At 58.0% G+C, this 24,258-nt stretch overlaps 1 protein-coding gene across 3 annotated transcripts; it reads right to left on the bottom strand.

Annotated features, from left to right (window-relative positions):
* Nucleotides 1–65: 65 nt before the first annotated feature.
* On the bottom strand, nucleotides 66–16,762 carry BIK (BCL2 interacting killer). Of its 3 annotated transcripts, none has more exons than XM_024579526.3 (5): nucleotides 16,708–16,762; nucleotides 3,340–3,471; nucleotides 1,873–1,980; nucleotides 1,080–1,197; nucleotides 66–505 (listed from the first exon to the last, which is right to left on the bottom strand). In XM_024579526.3, exons 2-5 carry the CDS (start codon nucleotides 3,462–3,464, stop codon nucleotides 422–424), a joined length of 435 nt encoding a protein of 144 aa, XP_024435294.1. In that variant the 5' UTR covers nucleotides 3,465–3,471; nucleotides 16,708–16,762; the 3' UTR covers nucleotides 66–421. The 3 variants fall into 3 exon arrangements, with proteins under 3 accessions (XP_024435294.1, XP_045043187.1, XP_045043186.1); XM_045187252.2 differs by lacking the exon at nucleotides 16,708–16,762 and adding an exon at nucleotides 14,738–15,188; XM_045187251.2 differs by lacking the exon at nucleotides 16,708–16,762 and adding an exon at nucleotides 8,299–8,595.
* Nucleotides 16,763–24,258: the final 7,496 nt, after the last annotated feature.

Raw genomic sequence — 24,258 nt, 5'->3', positions numbered from 1 at the left:
CTTCCCTCCCCTCCAAGGGGGGAGATGAAGCCCACACTGCAAACGCCCCCAGAGAGGACCAGAGACAGACTGAAACCAACAGTTTATTGCGCTCTCCTCACCCTCGGAAATCTCCAGGAGATTCTCTGTTGTGGGCCTCACGGACACAGGGGTGTGGCCAGCACTCCCCCCCACTCCCGCTACAGGCCCCACCCACCAGAGGCAGGCTCCTTCTGGGGGCCTAAAGACCCTGGAGGGTGTAATTCATTTCCCTTACAAAAAGAAAAAAACAAGAAACCTCAGGAGTGTCCCAGCACTCAGAATTTAAATATAAAAACGGGATCATCAGAAAGTTAAAAAGACAACAAAACCAACAAGGCCACCTCCAGGGTGGTGGTAGTGGGGGTGGGGCCAGCCCCGCCCCGGCGCCGCCCGCAGCGCCTCACTGGAGGACGTGGAGGCCCCAGTCCAGCAGCAGCGCCAGCAGCAACAGCAGGGACACCTTGCGCCCGAGGCTGGGAGACACCTGTCGGTGGAGGTGGAAAGAGGTGAGGACCGGTGTGGAAGGGGCCGGCTCATCCTGCCTCCTGTGCCCGCCCTGTTTGGTGAGTGGGGGCGGGGGGGGGGGGGGGGGCGGGGCGGTGCAGCAACACCTCACTCAGAGACCTAGAGGGGCTGGGGCCGAGGGTCCAGGAAGATGAGGCCAGGAAAGGTGGGAGAGGAAAATGCCCAAGGACAGGCAGGAGGGGTGGCCAGTCACCTGCCGGGGACTGGGATGATGGGATGAGGTGGTGGGAGCAATAGGGCATGGCCAGGAAAGCTGCTCAGGACAAGAGGCACCTGCCCTGAGCAGGTGAATGAGGAACTGGAAGCGTCTCCCAGAGGAAGGTGCGCCTGGCAGAGGGCCAGGTGTGGGCACAGGTGTGGAGCAGGCAAGGCGCACGCAGACCCGCGCACAATTAACAAGCCCAGCCCGAAGGCCACGGGGACCAGGCAGAAGAAACAGGTGGGGAAGGCTAGACCAGCGACAGGGAGTGGCGGGGACTTCGGCAACTGGACAGGCGTGCCTCACGGACCAGCTGCGGACTGTGAAGGCTTACCCTGTCCCGGAGGGCCAGGAAGCTCCAGAACCTTCTGTTTCCTCTGAGGTTGGTGAGACCACCCATGAAACTTCTCAGAACACCCCTCAGGCCCGTCTGGCTGTAGGTGAAAGCCAAGCTGTAAGACAAAACGGGACAGGGAACAGGCCATCACTGCACGAACCGGGCAGACGGCCTTTATTTCAGGTGACGGCTGTGGGGAGCAGCAGGCCTGTGCCCCTCTCCCCTGCCGCCCTCACCCCTATCCTGGGTGGCTCCGCAATGAGGGCCCCTCTCCATGGGCCTAAGCGCATCTGATCTCGCATCTCCTCCCCAACATGGCCTTGTGTGCTGGAGCCAGCCACGCAGAGCCAGCCACATGGAAAATGCTCCACTGTCCACAGGCCCAAAGAGGTAAGTCCAGGGGAGCAGGTCCTCCCTCCAGAGCAACTGTTTGGATAGAGGCTAGGCTCCCCAAAAGGCGGCTGCCTCCCTGGAGACCAAGAGATCGCGTCACCTTTGGTCCTGGCCTCGTGGAAGGTTTCTACATCCCCACCTTGAGCAATTCCGTGAGGTCTGAGAACCCACAGGGATGCTGGCAAATCCTGGGCACTGAGTGTCTCTGCCCAGGAGGACACACGGACACTGCCATTGGCGCTCACTCAGCACACTCTGTCACTTTACATCCAGACCCTTCGCCTTGACGAGGGAAGGGGGGAGGGGAACTCGGGTCCTCCCGCCTGTGGCCAAGGCAGGAAGAACACGGAAGAACACGCAGCTCCCAGGGCAGGCAACACGGGTGGGGGCTGGTCACCTGTACATGGCCATCCATGGCATCTGGGCGATGCGGGGCAGCATCCATCTCAGCTCCAACTCATCCCCGATGAAGGCCAGCCGCATGCCCATCTCGTGAGGGATGTCACTGTGAGGAGGGTGCCAGGAATTAAGGGTGCACTGGGCCGGTGACCTTCCCACCCAGACCCCCCCAGCCAATTGGGCCACAGGTTCACGGAGCACAGGGCAAGGTGAGGGGCAAGGAACCTTTCCATGCCTCTCCTCCGGCTCCCACTCAGCCACAGTGACAGCCATCGAGGGCCTGTCCATGGGGGCGGGTGGGCAGGGGGTTCTGGGTTTTGTCTAAGCCCTCAGCCCGGGGTCTGGACAAGTGGGGGCTCTTAGGCTGGCTTCCCCCAGGATTCTCAAGTTACCCTCCTCCTCGAAGGGAGGAGCTCGGGGACCTGTTCCCTGGTCCCCAATCCTGAAACCCCCTGTGTCATCACCCCTCTGAGAGTGGAGGGGCTCCTCAGCCCCCGTCTGGGACCCCCACTCTCACTGAACGAAGTCCCTCATGGACGTGGAGGTGCACATTCCCACCCAACCTCCAAGTCTGACATTCTCCCCTCCCCCTCTGGGCACCTGGGCCAGTTTCGGCCCGTCTCAGTCTCAGGTGTTTGCCCGCACATTCCATCCCAGTGACTAGGCGGCTGCCAGGGAATCCCCAGGCTGAGAGGCCTCCCAGCCCCACAGCCCCGGGCCACCTCCCCAGTCTCCGGGGCCCATGTGCTCTCTACGCCAGGAGCAATGGGGGGCAGGCTAGGGGCTGCCAATTAGGGAGGTGGTTTGAGGTCCCACCTGTATGCCGATACCCTGTGGGACCTCAGGAAAACAGTGTCCCAGGCTGAACGTCCCCTGTTGTCATCTACAGATGGAGCAGGGTGGAGGAAAAAGGCACGTTTTGGGTCCCTCCAGCCCTAAAATCCCAACCAGCCCCTATCCCCAAGTCTGGGACGTCACGACTAAGAATCCTCAGGCCAAAAGCAGTGGGGTGCGCCCAGAACCGGAAGCAATCCTGCGAGCATCCCCTCTCCGCTGCTGTGAGAGCCGGGCCAGGAGCCCTGTCTCCACGGGCCTCAGCAACTTGGGATCTACCACTTATGAGGCCTGGACCAGGCGATCCTGGTCACGGGGGCCAGGAGGCGCTCCGTCCTAAGGCTACAAGCCTGAGCCATTTTGATAGCAGGTGCCCAAGGTCCTTCCTGGGACCGTGGACATGCTGGAGGCTCCAAGGCGCCCTCGGTGGGCTGGGGTGAGAGCAAAGCCTCCCGGCGCAGGGCACCTGCCCCCGTGACCACGCCTGGGGAGTTTCCACTCTGGAGTGCAGCCGGGAACCCAGAAGGCCTGCTCTCCTCACCACGCCCCCCGCCCCCCCCCCCCCCCCCCCCGCATGGCCACATGCAGGAATGGGGTGAGCAGGGCCCGCAGAAGGGCTGCTGGGACCTACCCAAGGGGCTCAGGGCCGAAGTGGAGGAGATTGGCCGTGTCGGGAACCTCCACAGTCTGCAGGCCGTGCTCCTGAAGGAAGGTGCACAAAATGAGGTTCCTGGAGAGGGGTCCCGCTTGAGACATTTCTTCCCTGGGGGAGAAAGACACATGCAGACTGACGCCCGGAACTGTGCGCACAGGGTTTCGCGGAGCCACCCCACCCTGATCCTAGCCCACCCAGTCTTCCTCTGCTAGAGCCTCCCTCGGCCCGCCCTACCCAGCTGCCCCTGGCACGGATCCTGCCGCACCCCGGCTGGGCGGCTCTGGGCAAGTCACCGTGCCTCTCTGTTCTCCGTCACACGTCTCTAAAGTCAGGGATCTGGATATGGTTGGCAAGGGGTCTTGTCTTTTCTCTTTGTGACATGGAGTCAGTATAAATCTAAGACAGGCTCTAAGCCTGGCCCCTCAAGAGGCCAGTTGGCACTGTAAGGAATCCTGGTGTGGAAAAAACAATAAAGTGAGAAATTACAATTAAAAACCCAGGTGTCTATTGTCAAAATAGTGGCAGAAGGCTGGGCCCCGCCTGCAGAGCATTTCTCGACGCTGCCTGCTTTCGCCGTCTGCTGCTCCCCTGGGCGGAGGAAGCAGAGCAGCGCCCCGAGGCCTGGCCATGCCTAGCCCCAGGTCGCAGCGGGACCTCGCAGATAGCGCACATCACACACACCACGTCAGTACCGAGATCGCTCCTGCAGTGTGTTCCGACCTCCTTGCGCACTGTCTTGGCAAGTCCGCCCTCCCTCTGCCCTCCACCTGCTCGGAGAACTAATCTTCTTCGGGGCGGCCCTGAATCCCTGTCCACCTAAGCCGACCACGACACCCCTGCTCCTCCCTTGCCCAGCATGCCTTGCAGTTAGTGGTGGGCATGCAACCCAGTTCTGGTCAGTGATGTCTCACAAGTGCGATGTGGGGCTCAAAGGGAGCGGACACAGCCTGGGGAGCTCTTCTCTCCCCTTGCTGCCCTCAACACAGAGTGAAGGACCGAGCTGCAGGGGCTGTTTATGACACTGAGGTGTCGGGAACAAAAATAACTAACGTGCCAGGAATATGGAGCAGAGGGGTAGCGTTGGCTCTTCCTTTGAGGGCAGTGTTGGGATAGAAAGAACACAAGCCGTCAACTGCCAAACGTATGAGAAAAAGAAAACCCCAGTTGTTCAGATCACCCTCCATTGACTTTGCTCTTCCTTGCAGCCAAAGGTCTACCTAACTGTGGCAGCTGTGAATTCTTCCCTGACTGGTGTGGCTCAGTGGGTTGAGTGCTGGTCTGCATACTGAAAGGTCGCCAGTTCAGTTCCCACTCAGGGCACAGGCCTGGGTTTGGTGCCAGGCCCCCAGTAGGGGGTGTGTGAGAGACAACCACACACTGATGTTTCTCTCACTCTCTGTCTCCCTCCCTTTCCCCTCTCTAAAAATAAATAAAATCTTAAAAAAACAACAATGGCTACATGAGACCCTCGACCTGCGTGACCGTAATTTACCACCCATACTGTGCCAGACAGACTTAGGTCCGGAACAGAATGACGAAGAATCTGTCTCTGGAACCAAAGTGCCTGAGTTCAAATCCCAGCTCTGCCACTCAGCTGTGGGGCACTGCCATTTTCTCATCCGTGAAGTCTCAGAAGCCCCTCACACTTGGTTGTCAGGGGAGGGGGGGAGGGGGGATCACCTGCGAGGGCTTGAGCGGAACCTGCGGCCCTGAGGGCGTAGGATCCAACCGTTATGGCCTTGTGTTTAGTTATTATTTTCTCCCAATAACATCCTGGTTTTGTTTTTTTTTTTAATTTTTTTAAATCCTCACCTAAAAACATTTTTTTCATTGCTTATAGAGAAGGAGAAGGAAGAAAGAGAAACAGCAATTGTCTTCCTGTTGTGCGCATCCAGACTGGGGATCAGAGCTGCAACCTGGGCATGTGCCCTGACCAAGAACCGAACTGGGGACCCTTCAGTTATGGGATGATGCTCGAACCCACTGCACCACACTGGCCAGGGCTGTCCTGGGTTTTTAAAAATGTGTAACTCCACACATTTGCCTGCACTGAACACAGAAGGAACAGAACCCCAGATCTCCTGCTCCGGAAGTACAGGAACTGCAGGCAGGCCGCGCTCAGGCGCTGAGGTTAGACGAGAGCGCGCTGGCCGCTCACTTCGGCGTGACCGGGGATGGTGGAGAAGGCGGAGGCAGGCCCGGGGCTCAAGCCAACAGAGGGGAGCTGAGGATCCTCCAGGTGTCTCCGGCAGGAGTGGAGACAGGTGAGTCTCAACAATGCACCCCAAACGCCTGCAGGGAGGTGGACGAGTTCTGACGTCATCAAAGGCGCAGACAGGCGTGAGGGGTCTGGGGCACTCTGGCTTTTCAGAAGGAAACCGCACAAGGACGGCATTGTTCTAGAGGGAGTAAGTGCCCAGCGTTTGTGTCCGAGAGAGATGGCTGTTTGACTTTCCTCAGAGGGAAACGGCAGAGTCTCACAACTGTTCCAGATGAAGGCCCAGCAGGAAAGGCGGCGAGGCAGAGAGGGAGCTGGAGAACTCAGACGGGTAAACACGGCCACAATGGCCGCAGAGAGCCCGAGGCCTGGCATATGCCACCCGCACCTGTCAGGACGAGCATCTTCCCCCTGAAAGGAGCTGGCAGGTCAGGCCTGGTGGGTGAGGGTGGCCCCTAGCACCCGCGCCCAAGGCGGGGGCGGGGTGCTGCCACCTGCTGAGGCACCTGCAGGCCAAGTGTTAAAACTATGCAGGCCCAAGACCCAGGGACTCGCCCAGACCATCAGGGAAGGTCACGGCGACATTTCTAAGAGCCCTGAAATGCTGTCAGGAGCTGTTCTGGGTGCATGATCTTCAGACATTACTTCTGGGGGAATGCTTGGTGGCAGGGAACCTAGAGCCGTCGACAATGCCCAGTTGTCCTTGACATGTCACTACTGTTTGTCTGAAGCCACTTCTGGAACAGAGTTGACTTTCATCTCTTAGCCTTTTGGGGTGGGGGTGGGGGGACAGGCTGCTGAAACAGCAGCTGGGGGTGCTAACCTCCAGCCACGCCACTCATTTTGGCAACTGAGCTTGTTTGAACAGAGAGAGGGGCCCCTGGGAAGGGGCAAGATGACCTAAGTGAGACTTAAACAGAGGAAACCGTCAATGGCTCTCGGCGAGTTAGAGGAAGCCTCCGAGAGAAGCAAAGGTATACCGTTCCCCCGGCAGGAGAAAATGTGACCATTTCAACAAAAGGCAGGGAGCTTTCAGCAGATATACTGACGTAGAGAGCCGTCTGCTGGAACCACCAAGAGTTCCGAGGTTGTCAGGTCCAAGGTCAACACACAAAATACAGCTGCATCCCTACAAGGCAGCCAGAAAGTATTAGTAGACACGCAATACACCTTTGCAGAAATGCAAGGTTTTTGTCAGGACTGAATCTTATACAGTATGCTTAAAATCTTCGGAGAAATGTGCCACTCCGTGAGAGATGTGGAAAGCCCGGATAGGTGGAGGCGACTTCCCTGCTAGACCGTAAGAGGCGTGCACACACCGTGTGCCCTTGAGCTTGTGCTAAGAAATTGTGACCAGGAGCTCTGGCTGCCCCCAGGCCCCAGGGGGCTCAGTGCCTATGAAAATGACCATCTCCCTGGGAAAGCAGCACCAGCCCTCATTTGCATCTGCCTCCCAGTTCCCTCCTCCCTCCACACCACCCCCTCTGCAGGGGTCTCTCTCTTCCAAGGGCTGCTGTGTGCTCCCCTGCTACCCCCATAGGCCAGGGGCTTCAAGGGGACTTTACTGGGCCTGTGGCCTCAGAGCCTCACCTCCAGCCACTATCCCTGCCCATCCCCATCCCCGATGATCCCAGAATCCTCTAGCAGCCAAAGGGGAGGCAGCAGCCCACCAGTCCTTCAGGGGCAGGTGCCTGACCAGGGACAGTGACCACAGGCAGCGTGGCCAGGCTGGGGACTGAGGCCTGAGTGTGTCTGACCATCGGCAGGGTAGGTGAGTGGTGGGTGGTGTCTCCCCCAGTGGACTGAACTATTTGGGGACAAGGCCTGAGCCCACGCCTTCCTGTGGGTCCCCACACCCTGATGGCCTGGATCAGCCACCAGAGTCCTCCCCACCTGCAGATTCGCACTGAAGACCCTCCAGAAGGGCAGGGGAATCTCGGCTGACACCCTCACCCAGCCAGTCGCTGGCAGTGCAATCATGGCCAAGGCACTGTGTCCTCGCCTGGTACATGGGACTAATGGCCCCGGGCCCGGGGGGCCCCGTCCCTGCAGGAAGCAGCACGAAGGGCATAGTCCCGGAGGGCGTCTGAGCATCTACTGCCACCACAGCCCATTGAAGCCCGTGTGTGGACTCTTACTAAAGCAGCCAGGCCTGGGCGGGCCTGGGGCTCCAGGTCTGGGCGGGGGCAGGGTCCCTGCAGCAGCCTCCCAGCCGCCCCAGCACTCTGGCAGAGGCCCAGTGCCGGCAGCCTCCTGCCGGGCCACACTCCAGCTGCCTTGTCTGCTGTCCCCAGCTGGGCCGTCTCCAAGCAGACCCCTAGACAGCAGCCTCAGATCCGAGCCTGTTACAGCCCCACTCAGCCTCTGGCCCCCACGGGCGTCCTGCCACACTGCTGTCAGGGCCCTCTCCTCCCCCCAGCCGCCTCGCTGGCCTGCCACCTCCCCACTGAAGACCGCCGCAGCTGCGCCCAAGATGTCTTGCCTCTGTGCGGGCAGTGCCCGCCAGCTACCATCCTGCCTCCTTTGCTTGGCTCTAGCATCCTCTTCACAGGTCCTAGAATCAGCTTGGGGGCCCCGGGGGGTCCCGCAGCCCTGTCTCTGCTCCCTCCTACCTCCAGCCAACCACACAGGCCATCGTGGTTTCGAGCCCAGACTAGGAGCCAGGCTGCTGGGCACGCTGCTTGTCCAGGCTTCTCGCTGAGACTAGTAACACCTACCTCCCAGGGCTGTTGCGAGGACAAACTGATAGAATCCGCGTGGATGGGCCAGACTTGGCAGCAGTAGGTAACAAAACCATAGCAGCTGCCTGTATTATCTCTGGCTTGCAGCGAGCAGCCCAGGGTAGAGCGGCGTTTGTTGAATGACTAAGCAAACTGTGCTGCTGAGGCCACGGCAGCTGCTGATCCAGAAGCCCTGCCTGGTTTTAAGCATCTATTTTTTTCCCAACAGATTTGCAAATAAGTGGTTTAAAACGCTTCTTTGGTGAAAGGAAGGCACACCTACCCATGCGTCCCCACCCTTAACCCTCCTACCTACTCAGTGGAAAAACCAGCCAGGAACCCAGTGTTGGCCACAGAGGTCGGGATGCAAATCTAACCTCCCTGCAACAGAGAGCCGCCCCCACGGCCATGAGGACACCTGCAGCCTTGGAGGACACAGGAGGGCAGGCTCCTCAGGCCACCAGCTCCTGGCCTGGCCTCGGTTTCCGAACCTGGGACATGGGGAAGCGCCATCTCCCTCCCCGGCTGCGTCAAATCGGAGGGAGAGTCGGTGCAGCTGTCGTCTCCTGCAAAGGCTGCAAAGCCACAGCTGCAGGAGCGGGTGGGGCAGGGGTGTCAGGGGTGTCAAGGCCCTGGTGGGGGACCCACAGACCCAGGCAGGACTCCAACAATTTCTATTTTGAAAATGGGCAAACCCAGGAACAGAGGGTGGGAGGAACCACATGGGTCATAGGGAGGGTCAGTGGAGGAGCGGGCTGCAGGTCACGGGCTGCGCCCCACCCCCAACACACACACACTGGGACTTGGACAGCTGGCTCCCCTCGGAGCATGGACCCTCAGGCTCCCCAAGCCCAGCCTTGCCGCATGCCAGCGAAGCAGGAACAGGGGATGATACCTTTGGGACCCCACCGATGCCACCTGGTCACTGGAGTCCTGGGGGCCAGGCCAGTGGCTGCTGGGTAGACCTAGCTGGGAAACCCTGGTCCCCACCCAGTCTCTTCCAGGAGGGCTTTCCACCCATGCCACCCATCCCAGTCACCGGCCCGGCCCCCACCCATGAGTGGGGTGATGCCCCGTCTGACGGAGCACCCAGCACACAAAGCTCTGCGCACATGCTCGAGCAGAAAAGCCTCGACCTCAGCAGGACTATGACCAGGACCTGACCCTCGGACGCTGGCTCAGAGAGGGCTCTCCCGTGTGGGAACAGCACAGCCCCCAGGACTGCTGGGAGGGTAAAAAGATACAACTGTTGCCCTTCAACGCCTCGTGCAGCTCCAAACAGAGCTGGTTAAAGGACCCGAAGGGAGCAGGAGCCAGACCCCCTCAGTCTGCATCTACCCAAGTCACAAATACACGGAACTTTTGACCTCTAGACATGCATGCGACATAAACCCCAGCCTATACCCAACTGCCCCAAAAAAGAGACGCAGTGGGTCTGCACGTGCCATGGTGCCAAGATCTTGAGGGCGCCTGGCCCTATGGGCACAGCGGGGTGTGCAGGGCTTGTGCCTGAGCGATCCGCGCTGCTGCTCGTGCGGAAAAACGCAGACAGAACAGGGACGACGGCCACTCCCATCTGCAAACGTCAGCCAGGAGGCTGAGCAGAGGTCTCTGGGACGGGTGGGAAGGAGACCCGGCTTGTACCACATATGCTTCTGTGCCCTTGAACTTTGGCTACCATGCCCGTACTGGCATCACTGGTCCAAAATGACAGCAAAAATCACTGTTTTAAGCCAGCCTCTTGCATGGGTCCGAAATGGAGCTGTTTGTCTTAAAGGTCTATTTCAGGAATGAAGCACCCAACTCCTCCCTCCACCTCCTCCCACTCCCTCCCCACCTGGCAGGGGAAGTCCAGACTCCAGCCTGGGCCCCTATGAACCCGCTCGGGCCCCAACAGCTTGTTTAGGTGGGCAGGGCTCACTTCCCTTACGTGATGGAGCAATGGAGGGGGAAAGGGAGGGAGAGAAAAGCAAGGAGAGAGAAAGGTATTTCGAGCAAAAATAAAGTTGGAAAATTCACCTTGGCAATGGTGGGTGTCATTCACTCATTTGGAACACGGTGGCTTGAAATGGACCCCTAGGGCCATGGCCCCTTGGTCCCGCTGCCCCACCCGCAGCGCAGCCCTCCACCTGGACCAGCGGTGCCAGGGTGCTGGCCTGACCCACCCAAGCCCAGCAGAGCCATGCCTGGGGCTGGGTGCACGAGGCACCGGCTCGGCTCTGGCCTCTGCGGCCTCACACGAGAGCTGCCCTCTCTGGGACTGGGACTTCATGCTCTTCGTGACCCCCTCATCCTTTCTATTTGCACCTACTGAGTCCAACCGCCCTCAGAGGGAGGGGCCGTCTGCCCCACTTCACAGATGGGGGCCCCAGAGGGCGCAGAACAGGAATTCAGAGCCTCATCGCCACACGGTCACGTCTGGGGGTCAGCACACTCAGGAAACACCAGTTGTCCCCCCTGTTCGCGTCCTGCCCTCTGAGCACCTGAGGGTGAGGCTGCCTTGGAAACAAAGGTGGAACAGTGTATACGGTGCCCCGGCCGGGTGGCTCAGTGGCTTAGAGCATCGTCTTGATACGCCAAAGTTGCAGGTTCGACACCCCCCCGCCCCCCCTCTTCAGAGCACACCAAAGAAGTAACCAATGAATGCATAAATAAGTGGAACAGCAAACAGATATTTCTCTCTCTCCCCCTCCCTCCCTTCCTCTCTCTCAAAAATCAATTTACAAAAAAGGACGCACCTGTGCACATTTGCAGGTTTAACCCTGGGGGAGGGGGGCTGTTACCCCTATTTACAGACGAGGAAACTGAGGTTCAGCAGCGAGGGGCTTGTCATACACCCTAGGGGAGGAGCTGCGTTACACCAGGCCTCCAACTCCAGCACATTTTCTCTCTTTCTTTTAAAGATTTTCTTTATTTACTTTTTAGAGAGAGGGGAAGGAAAGGAGGAAGAGAGGGATAGAAACACCAATGTATGGTTGCCCCTCACATGCCCCCTACTGGGGACCTGACCCGAAACCCAGGCTTGTGCCCTCACCAGGAATCGAACCAGCGACCCTTCGGTTCACAGGCCGGCGCTCAGTCCACTGAGCTACACCAGCCACAGCAGGACACTTTCTTTATAGCCACAGCTCAGGTGGAAATTTGGCGGGAGCTGCTCAGGCCCCATTCAACTCCCTATCCTAGGGTCACACAGGACACCTGGCTTGGTCAGCTTAGGGCAAAACCAGCACTCCTACCCTCCCCAAACCCACATTGGGTGGGCAGGCTGGCCCCCGCGAAGATGGAAGCAGGTGGGTGTCTGTGCAGGGACATGGAAAGAAGTGGTTAGCTGCCGACCGACACAAGCAAGATGAGGAACCAGCTGTGACACCATTTATGCAAATGTGTGCGTGTCACTGGTTGTGATGGAAATACAGGGAAGGTGTCGGAGGACACGGGGCTGGCAGTGGCTACCTCTAGAGGGGCCGTGGAACTCACGGGGTGGCTGGCGAGTGACGGAGGGACAGACTTTAGTGTTATCTCTAATGTGAACACGGTTACTCCTATAATTAAACACATCGCCCCACCCAGCAGCTCACCGGTGGACCTTGTCCTGCATGACCCCGGGCCCGTGACCACCTCTCTGCTCGCCATTTCCTCAACTGCTCAGTACCAACGAGGGCCCAACCCTCCGGCTGGGGAGAGGATTACAGATTTCAAACCCCGAAACCCTCCGAGCGCGACAAAGAGGCCAGATGGAAGCGAATCCATTCCCATTCCCGATTTTCCCCGAGTGTTTCCGATTGCACCTCGGCCCCTCAGGAACTCGGAGAGACACAAGTGTACCTGTGTGTGTGCCGCCGTCACACCTGCCCAGAGCGAGCGCTGTTTCCTTTAGTGCGTCGGGCAGGGAGACAAAGGTGGCCCAAGGGTTCAACTGTGCCTCCCCTACCGAGGAAGGCCAACCCGACCGGTGGTCCAGCACGGCCCCAGGCAGACACGAAGAGCTGCTGTCGAGGCCCCACACTGGCTGTGCCAAGGGACACTCAGCTGGGGGACGCCTGGGTTCTCATCCAGCTTGGCCGTGAGACTCGGGACAAATTCCTCAGGCCCTCTGGACTCGAACTCCTCAGACTCACCCGTTGAAAACCTAACTGGCCCTGGGGATGGCAATAGGAGGCAGGGTCTTCGGGGGGCTCGTCGTTTCTAGAAGAGGCCCAGGAAAGCCCCCTTCCTTTCCTCCATGGAGGTTAGGCAAGTCTGTGGCACCCCGACCTTGGACTTCCAGCACCCAGAACTGTGAGAAATAAATCTTATTGTTTATGAGCCTCTTGGACCATGGTATTGTTGCAATAAACAGTCCAATGAACAGAGAAACGGGGGTGGGGGGGACAGGCAAGAAAAACTCAGGGGACCACGTTGTGTGAGTCATAAAGGACCCCTGGCTCTCCTATCACCACCTGAGAGTCAGGGCGCCAAGATACCATCTGGTTTGCAGCTCAAGTTTGAAGAGCACATATTTGAAGTTAAGTGAGGGGCGCCCTGGCTGGTGTGGCTCAGTGGGCTGGGCACTGTCCCCCTCTGGGGGACACGCGAGGTAACCGACCCACATTTATCTCACACATGGATGCTTCTCTCCCTCCCTTCCCCTCTCTAAAAATAGAATATTTTTAAAAGAAAAACTAAGTAACCCAGGGGCTACGCCCTGCCAGGCCCAGACACTGAGGGGCTCAGAGAGGCAGACACAGCCCTCGGGGTCTCGCTCCTCGCAGTGTGGGGCCTCCTCGCAGTGCCTTCTGAGGGGTCTCAGTCACTCACTGGACTCTGCCAGCAGCCTTGGTGGCTTCTGTTCCCTCCCTGGGTCAAGGTCCTCCTCCCCACAGGGCCTAGAGTCCCCCCACCCCAGGAGTAGCCCACCTTTACACCCTCCCTGGAGGGGGAGGCAGCTGCTCTCTCCGCCAGGCCTGACCCAGAACCCAGCTCCTCCCGACAGAATTCATTGCTGTCCCGGCACCTTGGGTAAACAGACCTGGATTGGGCACTCAGCCCACTATGGTCTCATTAAATGTTTCCCTGTCTGTCTGCGCCTGCTCAGGGCAGGGGCCCGGCGAACACGGACAGCTCGTAGGGTGGGGGGGCGGCAGCACATTGTAGAACAGAACAAGGGAGCAGGAGCTGAGCTCCTGGGGACAGGCCAGCCTGGCTGGGGGACCCTGGACTGGACACACCTCACCTTCGGTGAAGGGGCAGACGGGGAGGTGGCTGTGAAGCCGTGCCGCAAGTACGCATGGGACACAGCAAGCGCTCACTAACGCCTGGAGATCCACCCGTGCTGAGCATCCCAGACCTGGGATGTCTGTCCACAGGAGTCCGTGGACCTCTCCTCCCTGCCCTGATAGAGCCTCCTCTGAGCTCCAAGTTGGTCACACACAGGTGGTCTCTTGGCGGGGGAGGGTGGGGGGAATCAAGCACCCTCTGCCTTAAATCTCCAAATCGCAGTGTGCCTCCCCACATAGCCAGGCGGGCTTTTCTTCGCTCCAGAGCAGGCACCTCTCCTCCGCGTCTGGGTGACCCGCCTCCGGAAAAACAGGTTTACCGTGCAGTGCCTGCGAGGCCCAGCGGGTGTTTTGTGTTGTCACATCCTAATATTGACACTAGGAAAATCAGCTGCCCTCCCTGAGCCGCCCAGCGCCTGGCCACTAGGCCCGGCCTCGCTCTTGCCTCGGGGCCAACAGGGAAGACGGGCCTGCAGGGCCTGATCTGCTTGCGTTCCCTATTTCTCCCACAGCCCGGCCCCTACCTACCGACCAGACAGAGGGGGCGGGGGGGACAAGGACTAGGGAGCCCACGTCTATTCCAGACCACTGCAGGCTTCCTGGTGCCTGCCAACAACAAAACCTAAGCGTGTTGGGAACTTCCTTGAAACCTCTTGGAATTGTTCTAAGCAGAGAGAAAAACAGCCAGACTCTCACGGGATCCTCTATGTCCGAGGCAGGGGGAGCAAGAAGCCACTAATTGTCTTCAAGCTTAACAGGTTCATTACAAAGAGGATGCTTTCCAGGGAGAAGGGAAAATGCCTGAGGTCGGTTTCAAGACCCCACTGAAGGGAGCCCTTCCCCAGGCCCCTTCTGTTTATTACACAGACGACCGGAAGTGAAAAAGTGGGTGAACACCGCTGTCTGGTTTCTTTGCAGCTCAGTTGCACCCAGCTTTTTTAGCTACCGCCCACTTAAAAACTGACAGTAACTACCACGCATACAGCCCTCCATCCAGCTTCTCCCCAGCGTGCCCAGACCGCACCTGTGACATTGGGTGCCCCTGTTCTCATGGAGCCGCAGGCTGGCGTAAGTCACACCAAGTGAGCCCAAATGGGCCATTTCACATTGTCCTTAGTATCCTGAAGGAGTTAAATAGGTCCTAGGACAGAGGAGCTGGTGGGAGGAGGGGAGGGCAGCACCTTTAGATGAGGCAATCAGCGAAGACTTCTCAGAGGAGGCAGCCATTGAGCTGAGATGGCAGAGAAGGATGACAAGCATGAAACCTATAGGGAGCATGATGAGTGTTATCACTCCATCTGTTTTAAGCCTCGCAGCATCCCATGGAAGCCTCACTGGGTCCCGGGTGCTCGGAGAAATATCCCTGCTGACATAGTTCCCACCCAAAACAAGATCAACCGGTGGCCCACTCAGAACGTTCATTGCCTACAGTCCCCTGCCCAGGAGGACATTCTGAGGCACTGGCTGAAAGCCCACGGCTCGGCAGCCAGTCCCCCCAGGCCCTGTAGACATATTAAAGGAAAAACTGGCTAAAATAAACTTGTACATCCTACAGCTAGTTGATAAGACTGCAGAAGCCACAGTCAGTCAATCGGTGACAACCCAGTGACCTCAAGGTTCACAAGATGGTAGGAAATCCCCAAATCCTGGAGTGAGAAGGGAGGGGACAAGTGGAAGAGATAGAGGCGGTGTGGCAGGGTGGCACTCAGCAGCCAGGTGCCACTACCTAGGCCCGGGCCCAGCCACTGCCTCCAACAGGCCAGTTTGGGAACCAGCGAAGTGGTGCCAGTACGAAAATGCGCAAAATCAGGAGGCATTGGTAAAGTAACTCCAGGGCAACCACTCACAGCCAACGCTTCCGTGGGTGTTCGCCGCCTCTGGTCAAAAACCTCATGGACCCATCTTACAGAGCCAGCAACCTGAGGCTACCAGGCAGAATAGCCCATCGCAGGCAACACAGATGGAAAGTGACTGAGTGGAAGGTTTTTGTTTGGCTTCCAGAATAGGGCCCTGGGCTTTTAGCTAGACAGCATTTATGTCGCCTCCTGGGAAGTCACAGCTTCTCCATCTGTAAGGTGAGACCACGTCCTGAGGCCGGTGGCACAGAACTCCACAGTCTGTCCCTTCCTAATGGGGGAAGGACAAGGCTCAGAACCTTTCTTCCTGGTGAGCTGCAGCGAAGCTGCGGAGAAAACTTCCAAGGGCCCAGACGCAGCAGGTGCTCAGGGAAAATGCTACAACAGCAGCAGCAACAACAAAAACAACAACACCCAGACCCCCCGGGTGGCTTGTACTAGCGAACAGTACAGTAACAATTAACGGTTTACAAAGCCACTCGAACCCGGGAGGCCTGAGCGCGTCGGGACAGCCCTAAGCCCCGAGGTCTGGGCCGCGCCGGGCAGGCGGGCAGGAACCCTGCGGGTTACCGGATGGACCGACTGCGCACACCCGCCACCCAAGCGCCCAGCGCGGTTCACAGGAACCGGCCGCAGCACTCGGTGGGGCTCGCGCGCTGCCGCCCTCAGGCGCACCTGTGCTGGACGCACCTGTGCTGGCCGCGGGCAGGTGGGGTGACGGCGGCGCCCGGCTCGAGCAAGTTCCCGCTCCGGACTTCCCCCGCGTCCCGTAACCAAGCCCGTCTCCGACTCCTCGCAGGTACGCTGCGAATCGCGGCGCTTCCAGTCCCGCAGGGACAGTGCCCGACGCCATCTTCCCTTTTTTAGTGGACACCCGAGCTGGCGGTACCGCGTTCTGGCACGGTGGGCACGGCCCTGGAGGACATGGGTGCCCAGCCCCCGGAGACCGCGCAGGAGGGCGAAGCGGGGCGACAGGGCATCCGGTCCTCCCGGCGGGGTGTACTGGGGCCACACCATCGCTCAGATGCGGAGACTGGGGCCCGCGGGGCCTCGGCTGGCACCATCGCCCGCGGGGACCCGGAGCCCTGGCCAGAGAGGGGGAGTTTCGGAGCCGGCGTCCCGAAAGGTCGCCCGCAAGTGACACGTCCGACAGTTTCCCGCCCGGAAAAACCAGGTTACGGGGCTCCAACCTTCCAGTGTCTGGGCACCCAGGGCAGTACCCCTGGGTCGGGCTGGGCGAGGGGCGGGTGCAGCGGGGTTAAGGTCCCAGCAGGAGAGACAGGGCTCGGACTCACCTCGCGTCGGTGGTGGCGGTGCCAATGGTGGCGATGCCCAGAGCGCTCCAGCCGGGAGGCGTATTGTGTGCAGCTGGCAGCCCGCGCGCGACAATATAAACCGCGCGCCCCGCCCCGGCCCGCCCCCGGGGCCGCCTCTCCGGCCCCAGCAAGCGGAATCCAGCACCAGCGCGCGGGCTGAATCGCGACCCAGGACGACTAGCAACAGAACTGCTACAAGTGTGATGCTTACTTGTTACTTCTCAGCCTCCTGCTGCTGCTGCTGCTGCTGCTGCAAGGCTGTTCTGTCGCGCGCTGCTTTCCCAGCATGGGCGTGCACGCCGTAGCCTCGGAGGAGTGCCTGTCCACGGATCCACTGGCCGGCTGGCCGGGGTGTATAACACCAGCATCTTCACGTGGGTTCCCCGCTGCGTCCTCAAAGCAGTTTCGAGGACTCGGTGCCTTTTTCCTGCCCGTTTCACCGATGAGGAAACTGAGGCTCAGAGAGGGGGAAATGACTTGCTAAATAAACAGTGAATTTGGCGCTCCAGTGTTCCTGTTCTTTGTGCTGGCAGCTCCCGGAGACTCGTCTTCTTTTTCAGTTATTTTTATTGCTATAAAATACATGTAACAAAATTTACCATTTAACCATTTTTGAGCCACAGTGAGTTCGGTGGCATTAAATACATTCATAATGTGCGACATTGCCACCGTCCACCTGCGGAATGTTCCATCTCCTGAAAGAAGCCCCCTCCGGTCTCTCCACCCTTCCATCCTTCCTGCTGCACCACTCACAGCATCTCCATTTTTCTGCCTCCCACAATGGGGTCTGCCAGCTATCAACTCTGGGGTTCCTGGATCCAGGGGGACATGGGGGCCAGAGACAGCCCCCAAAGGCCCTGGAGACAGAGCAGAAATCAGAAAGGTTCCAGGTGGGGTGGGGCAGGTCAGGCAAGGGTGGGTTCTGGAGGCCTGGGCAGGGTCCTGCTGGAGGGGGAGGCAGGCTGGAATTACAAAGTAACCATTGTCCCAGGAACAGAACAACAAGGCTTGTTTACCTCAGCCCTGCAGTCTCTGAGGACCCTGGGCAGCCCAGTCCAGGGGGGCTCCCCTGATCCCAGTTCTTTCTCTTGCTAACTGTTAGGGACCCCCTCACCCCTTCCCACCTCTGGAGTGATGAGTGTTACCTCCTTTCCCTCTGTGTCCCCATCTGAGACATGGGATGACAGCACTGACCCCCCCCCTCGACCCCTAGCCCTTCCACACTCCCACCTACCCCCACCTCCAGGCTGAGCGGTAGGGAGAATCAGCAAAGATAATCCTAAAATGTTTAGTAAACTCTTAAGCTCCAAGGCCCCTCCCTCCCTGGGGGCTCTCTGGCCTCCTAGGGTTTTGTGATCCTTTCTTTGAGGGCCTCCCCCTAAATCCCATCATCACCCAGCCCCACAAAGCCGGTGGCACGGACCCTCCCTAACATCCAGGGTGACTGCCAGGCAGGGGTGAGGAGCCTAAAGACAGGGGCCCTCCCGCAGTCACTCTGCAGATGGAAAAGCAGGTGCAGGGGAGGCAGTGAGGCGGGGGTCGCACGGGCCACAGAGACCCGACCCCGTGTGTGTGTGTGTGTGTGTGTGTGTGTGTGTGTGTGTGTGAGAGAGAGAGCATGCATGCCTCCCCAGGGGTCTGGAGGCTGCAGCCACAGTGCCAGGCACATAGTAGGTGCTCAGTAAACATTAGCAAACCTGACTCAGGAAGGGGGGCTGATTGGGGACAGAGTGGGGACAGAAGACTCAGGGGAGGGTGGGCAAGAATACTGGTCTCGCAAGGCCTCAAGATAATATGCTGATCCAACAGACCAACGGAGGAAAGCACTTTCTAAACAAGAACTGGGCCTGCAGGGTTCTTATCAGTCCAAAACAGCCTCGGGCTAGATGGCCAGTGATAATGGCAATAATAATGGCAGTCACAACCACCTGAGCAGGCCCCCGGGTCTCAGGGGACCTTTGGCAGCCCTGACAATCGCTGCAAGGGGCTGGCTATCCCCGTTACAGACACCAGAGCACCCACAGGGGTCCGTGCTCAGGCAACAGAGAACTTGTAGCCCCATTGCACAGATGAGGAAACTGAGGCTCTAAGAAAGGAGGCCCCTTGCCAAGGTCCACACAGCCCATGGGCGGCAGAGGCAGATTCAAGCCCCAGTCTCCCAATACTTCGTGCCCTTCCCATCCCTCCACAGTTGGCCCCCAGTCCTCCAGGTCCTTGGTTTCCCTTCCTCCATTGGGATTTGCTGGCCTGTCCCGGGGCCATGGGGCTGTGTGTGGATCCAGCCCTCTAAGGAAAGGCCACGACCCCGTGGGGCAGCCCCTTTCTTCCCTCGGGGCCTCCATCCTCAGCGAACCCCTCTTCTGAGGCCATGACCACTTTCTCGGGGTTTTCAGGACCCGCTGCCCAGCAGGCCCTTCGGCATAAATGTAGGTTTGAGTTTTGTCCCTGATAGGACTTTTTAATTTCATTATTCACATAACAAGTATTGATGGGCACCCACGATATGCCAGGAAGGGTAGTAGATAATGGGGGCCCAGAGGTGACACATTCTAGTAGGGGCGACAGTGGAGACAGGGCGCTGGGCAGCTCGGCACACCACCGGCACTCCAGGAGGGAGAGCAAAGCCAGGTGGGGAGTGGAGAGTTGGGGGAGGGAAGGGGCTCTTCGCCACAGTGGTCAAGGGACCCTCGTGAGGATATGGTCTTGGTGCAAAGACGTGATGGAGGTGAAGACTGAGCTTCCCAGAGTCTCAGACCGTCCCTACCCAAGTAGCAAGGGGACTGGGTGTGGCAGAGTGGGAGGGCTGGCCAGGTGTGTTTGCCAGGTGCTGGCCTCAGCATCCAGGGCCACCTGGGGACCAGGCACCCGTGCAGGTTTTCAGTGGCCCTGTTTTTCCACGTGCCATCCCAGACTTTGTCCCCAGCCTTGGGACAACTTATCTGGAAAATCCTCCAGTGTTGAGAGAGGCCTTGTAACATCAGGATGCACCCATTGAAGGGCTTTGCTCTTCAGTCCAGGGTGGGGCCTGCTAACTCCTTTCCCCTCAGAACCGCTCGGAGGATGCCTCATGGGGGCACCTCCCCCGGCCACAGCCATCTACAGCCCAGTGATGCCAGGGTGATTCCATGCGCTCCGGCTGGTCCCCTGCAGGGGAGGTCTCCCCGCTGCTCAGATGAGGAAACTGGACCTCAGAAAGGGGTCCTCACAGGTCCCAGGCAACATAACCGAGAATTGGAGGTCTGTGCCAGGCTAAACGAGAAAAGGTTACAGAATAATAGGTACAATCGGAGTTGATTTAAATTGAAAAATAGTTTCCCTTTGCCTTGAAAGGTCTGTAAGGAACACAGCAGAAGGTCGAGGGTGGTTAACAGGTGTGGGTATTAAGTGGTCCTTTCTTTCTCGTGCAGATTATTTGCAATTTTTGCAATGAACACGAGTTACGCTTCTGGTCGTCCCTGGGAACTGCCTTATAGACATTTTGCTCGTTGAAAGAAGCTAGACACCAGAGGGCACATAGTGCACGATGCCATTTACATGAAGCTCGAGAACCTCAGAACCCATCCACGGGGCGAGAGGGCAGACCAGTGGCTACCTCTCGAGGTGGGGTGGGTATTGGCTGGGGAGGGTCACGAGGGAACTTTCTGGGGTGACATGGACGGTAGTCACGGGGGTCTGTGCATATGTAAACTTGCATTGGGCTGAATGCTTAAGATTTGCGCGCTTTTTGTACATTAAAACTCAACACGACACTGCAAAGTAAAATTAAGCAAAGCACAATGAATCAGACTTGAAACAGCCAAGAGCGAGGATTTTCATTAAGACCCAGGTTACGGCTGCCAGGGGTGCTTGGCCTGCAGAGCCCATGGTGGAACCGGAGAGGCCAGTTTTGCTGGTGACAAGGGCGGTGTCACAATTGAAAACAGCACCAGCGCACTTCAGAGCAGATTACAGAGGCTTAGCCAGCCAGGCCACTCAGCTCAGTGCCACTGCAATGTAAGGGACATGCGTTCGGGCCAAAAAACCAAACGGCCCGTGTGACCGAAATAACTTAATCTCATGCACCCTGTCAGGGGGACAGAGAACAGACCTCCCCTCCTGCAGACAATTCCAGGAATCCGGGTCAGAGGGGAGGCGATATCTGTTCCCAAAGCATTGTCGCGGCCCCGTGCAGCAGGCCTTGAACATCCTGCCCTGACGGCCACCGCCGGCCGCCCCCGGCCACTGCCGGGAGCAGGCTCATGGCCCCAGGTTATCGTGAGAGGGACCAGGCCCGTGCCGGTGCGGGCAGGAAGGAGGCCCGGTCCTGCAGAACCTCCTTTCGTCCAGAAATAACATCCCCTCTGACAGCTGAGTTTATCAGTGTGATAGCAGGTTGGTCCTAAACAATACCAGCGGTCCCAGCAGCTCAGGCAGCCCACACGTGGTGTCCGCGGCCACTACTGTCCACACCTCTGCTCCAGGGGGAGGGCACGTCCTGGGAAGACCTGGTACAGGAGCCCCAAGAGGGTAGGGCTTCTCCCTTGGACCTTGCCCGGCGGCCCCCTCCACAGATACTGCTTCCCAGATGGGCGAGTGTCCCCTCAACCTTCTTTCTGAATTCACAGCGGCCTTAAGGGACAGGTACTGCAGTTCCCACTTTACAGAGAAGGAAACTGGGGCCGGGCAGGTGAGGTGGCGCAGGGCGGCTCCTCATCACAGGTCCTCAGGCTCCCCCTGCCACCACAGGCAATGACAGCTGTCCGCACTCCCCCCTCCTGCCTTGAAGAATGAGGAGGACCTGGGAGACCACAGCATTTTTGGATTTTTTTTTCTCTCATAGGAAATAATTTCTTTTTATTTCAAGTCCTGCAGACCTGTCCTTTACGCCCCGCCCCCGAGGATGTGTATATGTTCCTACGTCCCCACTAACGACGGAAGAAAGGCAAATAAAGGTAATAGTGATGCTGCCCAGCCCCGCACGCTGGGATGGTGTGGGGAGCCCAGCTCGGCTGGCGCTGGGCTGGGGTCCCACAGAGACACGGCCGGTCGGAGGGCAGCCTGGGGAGCCCCCGAACACACCCTCTGTGCACGTGCCCTGAGCTGGGTGTTTCATGTCAGGACCTCTGGGTGGAAGGAACAGTGTGGGCGAAGGTATGGAGGTCAGAAAGTCAAAGTGTGAACCTTTGACAGAGGGATCTAGTCTGGCTCTTTGCCTTGGAAGTAAGGGAGCTGCTGTCCAGATGGGGCGGCAGGACACGCCTGTCCCCACAAGAGTTGGGAGAGGAGACCAGGGTTTGGACCCCGGCCACACGGCCTGGGATCCAGACTGAGCTCCTGGGCTTGCCCGCAGCCTGGGGAGCTCTTGCAGCGTTTATTTCCCCTCCAGGGTCTGGTGAAGCGTGCATTAGGAGCCCATTTCTCAGGTGAGGAAGCTGACCAGAGAGGCTCAGCCACAGGCCCAAGGTCACGCTGCCAAACTCCAGTGCAAGCTCAGCTGTGTCCGGCTCCCACAGGTGAGGGTCAGGGCTGCCGGCCCCTTCATTCCCGACCCTCCCGCAGAGTCTCCCCTGAGCAGTGTGGCTCAGGGAACAGCACTGGGGGCTGTAGCCCTCAGGGGACTCGCATCTGGGGGGGTGGAATTGGGAAAAGTCCCCAGCCGAGCGAAGGCCTGTGTCCTTGCACTAGACAACACTTACCTACACCACCCTCCCTGCCCACCCCTCCTTGCCCCTCCCGACCTGCCCTCCCTCCCACCTCCCTGCCTGAGGGGATGCTGCCCCGTTCATAAAGCCAATTAGATCTTCAAATTTTCTTGGTTCAGTTTTTTTTCTTTTTTCTGACCCCTCCCCCACATGCTTGCTTCAATTTTGTTAACAGGTGCAAACAACCCTAATGTCCATTGACTGACGAACAGATAAGCAAAATGTGGTCTCCCCACACAATGGAATATTATTCAGCCTTAGAAAACAAGGAGAGCCTTTTAAAACATTCTAGCCCAGGGATGAACCTTGAGGACATCATGCTCAGTGGAATAAACCAGCCCCAGCCCTGGCTGGTGCGGCTCAGTGGGTTGAGCACTGGTTCGTGAACTGAAAGGTTGCCAGTTTGATTCCCAGTCAGAGCACATGCCTGGGTTACTGGCCAGGTCCCCAGTTTGGGGTGTGCAAGAGAGAGGCAGCTGATGGATGTGTCTCTCCCTCTCTTCTCCCTCCCTTCTCCCTCTCTCTAAAAAAAAAGCAAAGTTTTGGGTTAGAGATTTCTCACTGGCTGATGCTCCACAGTCAGATACCCAGTTGAAGTCGATAGTGATTAAATCGAGACATTAACTGAGAACAATCAATGTATACCACACAGGGGATAGGCAACGTACTCAAAATATCCAAATCCAAATCAATAAGGTTACTGATGAAAATGGGGGAGGGAATGTATCTTTTAGTTTACAGAGAAAACTGAACAGACTTTTTGGCCGGCCCTGTAGCACGTGGGGGTGGAGAAAGGCCCAGAGGCTGTGTGATGAGAGCACAGGCCCCCTCTCCGGGGCAAGGAGCCGAGGGTTCACCTGCCCAGGGAGGAGAAGCCACAGACAGTAGGCACCGGGAAGGGGCTGGGGCCAGATCAGCCCAAGATGGGGACCTGACCACACCCAAGTTGGTATTTCAAACCTCCTGTGGCAGAGCCTGACCCCAAGGGATCAGACTCGGAAACCAGCCTTCACAGGTAAGTCTCATCCAGGAGACAATGTTTACTGCATGTGTTTCATGAGCCAGCGGTGGCGGGTGCCATAATGGCATCGTCTGTGTGATCCTCCCGTTCTCCTTCACCTCCTCCATCAAGACGGTGGGAACACTGAGGCTGAGGGCCCTGGAGGGACAGTGGAGGCAATGGGGTGTGAACTTGGCCTGTCTGCTTCCACTAGATGGCGCTAAAGGCAAATGATGATGCCAGAAGGCCACGTGGGAGAGGGTTGTGGGAGGTGTGAAGCATCCGTGTAAGCCAAACCCTCTTTTCCAGGGAGGCAGCTGTGTGAATGGCCAAGTTTTCTGGGTTCAAACCCAGGCTCTGCCACTTACAAGTTCCACAAATTTTACCCCTTTTTCAATTGATGGAATAAAAAATACAATAATAATTGAGTATAACTTTTTTGTAATTCAGGTCTACTAATAAGAAAATGGACTTTTTTTTGGAGAGGAAGTGGAATAAAGTTCACTTAATTGGGGTTAAAAGTTAGTGTGTTCCCTATCATCAGTTGATTGCAAATGGCCATCGGTATGGACCATTCTTAGCTTCGAGCTATGAGCTATAAAAACCAGGTGGGGGGCTGGACATGGCCAGTGTTTTGTTGACTTCCAATCTAGAAGTTTCCTTGATGTTCAGTTCTATTTTTTGTGCCTTAAAAAAAAACCCCAAGAATATGTTTATTAGTTTTAGAGAGAGAGAGGAAGGGAGAGAGAGAAACGATGTGAGAGAAACATCAGCCGATGGTCTCCTGTACCCACCCATCGGGGGGCAGAACCCGAAACCTAGGTATGTGCCCTGCCGGGGAATTGCCCC

This window comes from Desmodus rotundus, chromosome 3, assembly GCF_022682495.2.
Source record: "Desmodus rotundus isolate HL8 chromosome 3, HLdesRot8A.1, whole genome shotgun sequence".
Taxonomy (NCBI): domain Eukaryota; kingdom Metazoa; phylum Chordata; class Mammalia; order Chiroptera; family Phyllostomidae; genus Desmodus; species Desmodus rotundus.
Note: the sequence above shows the minus strand (reverse complement) of the source record. Positions and strands in the feature narration are given on the sequence as shown.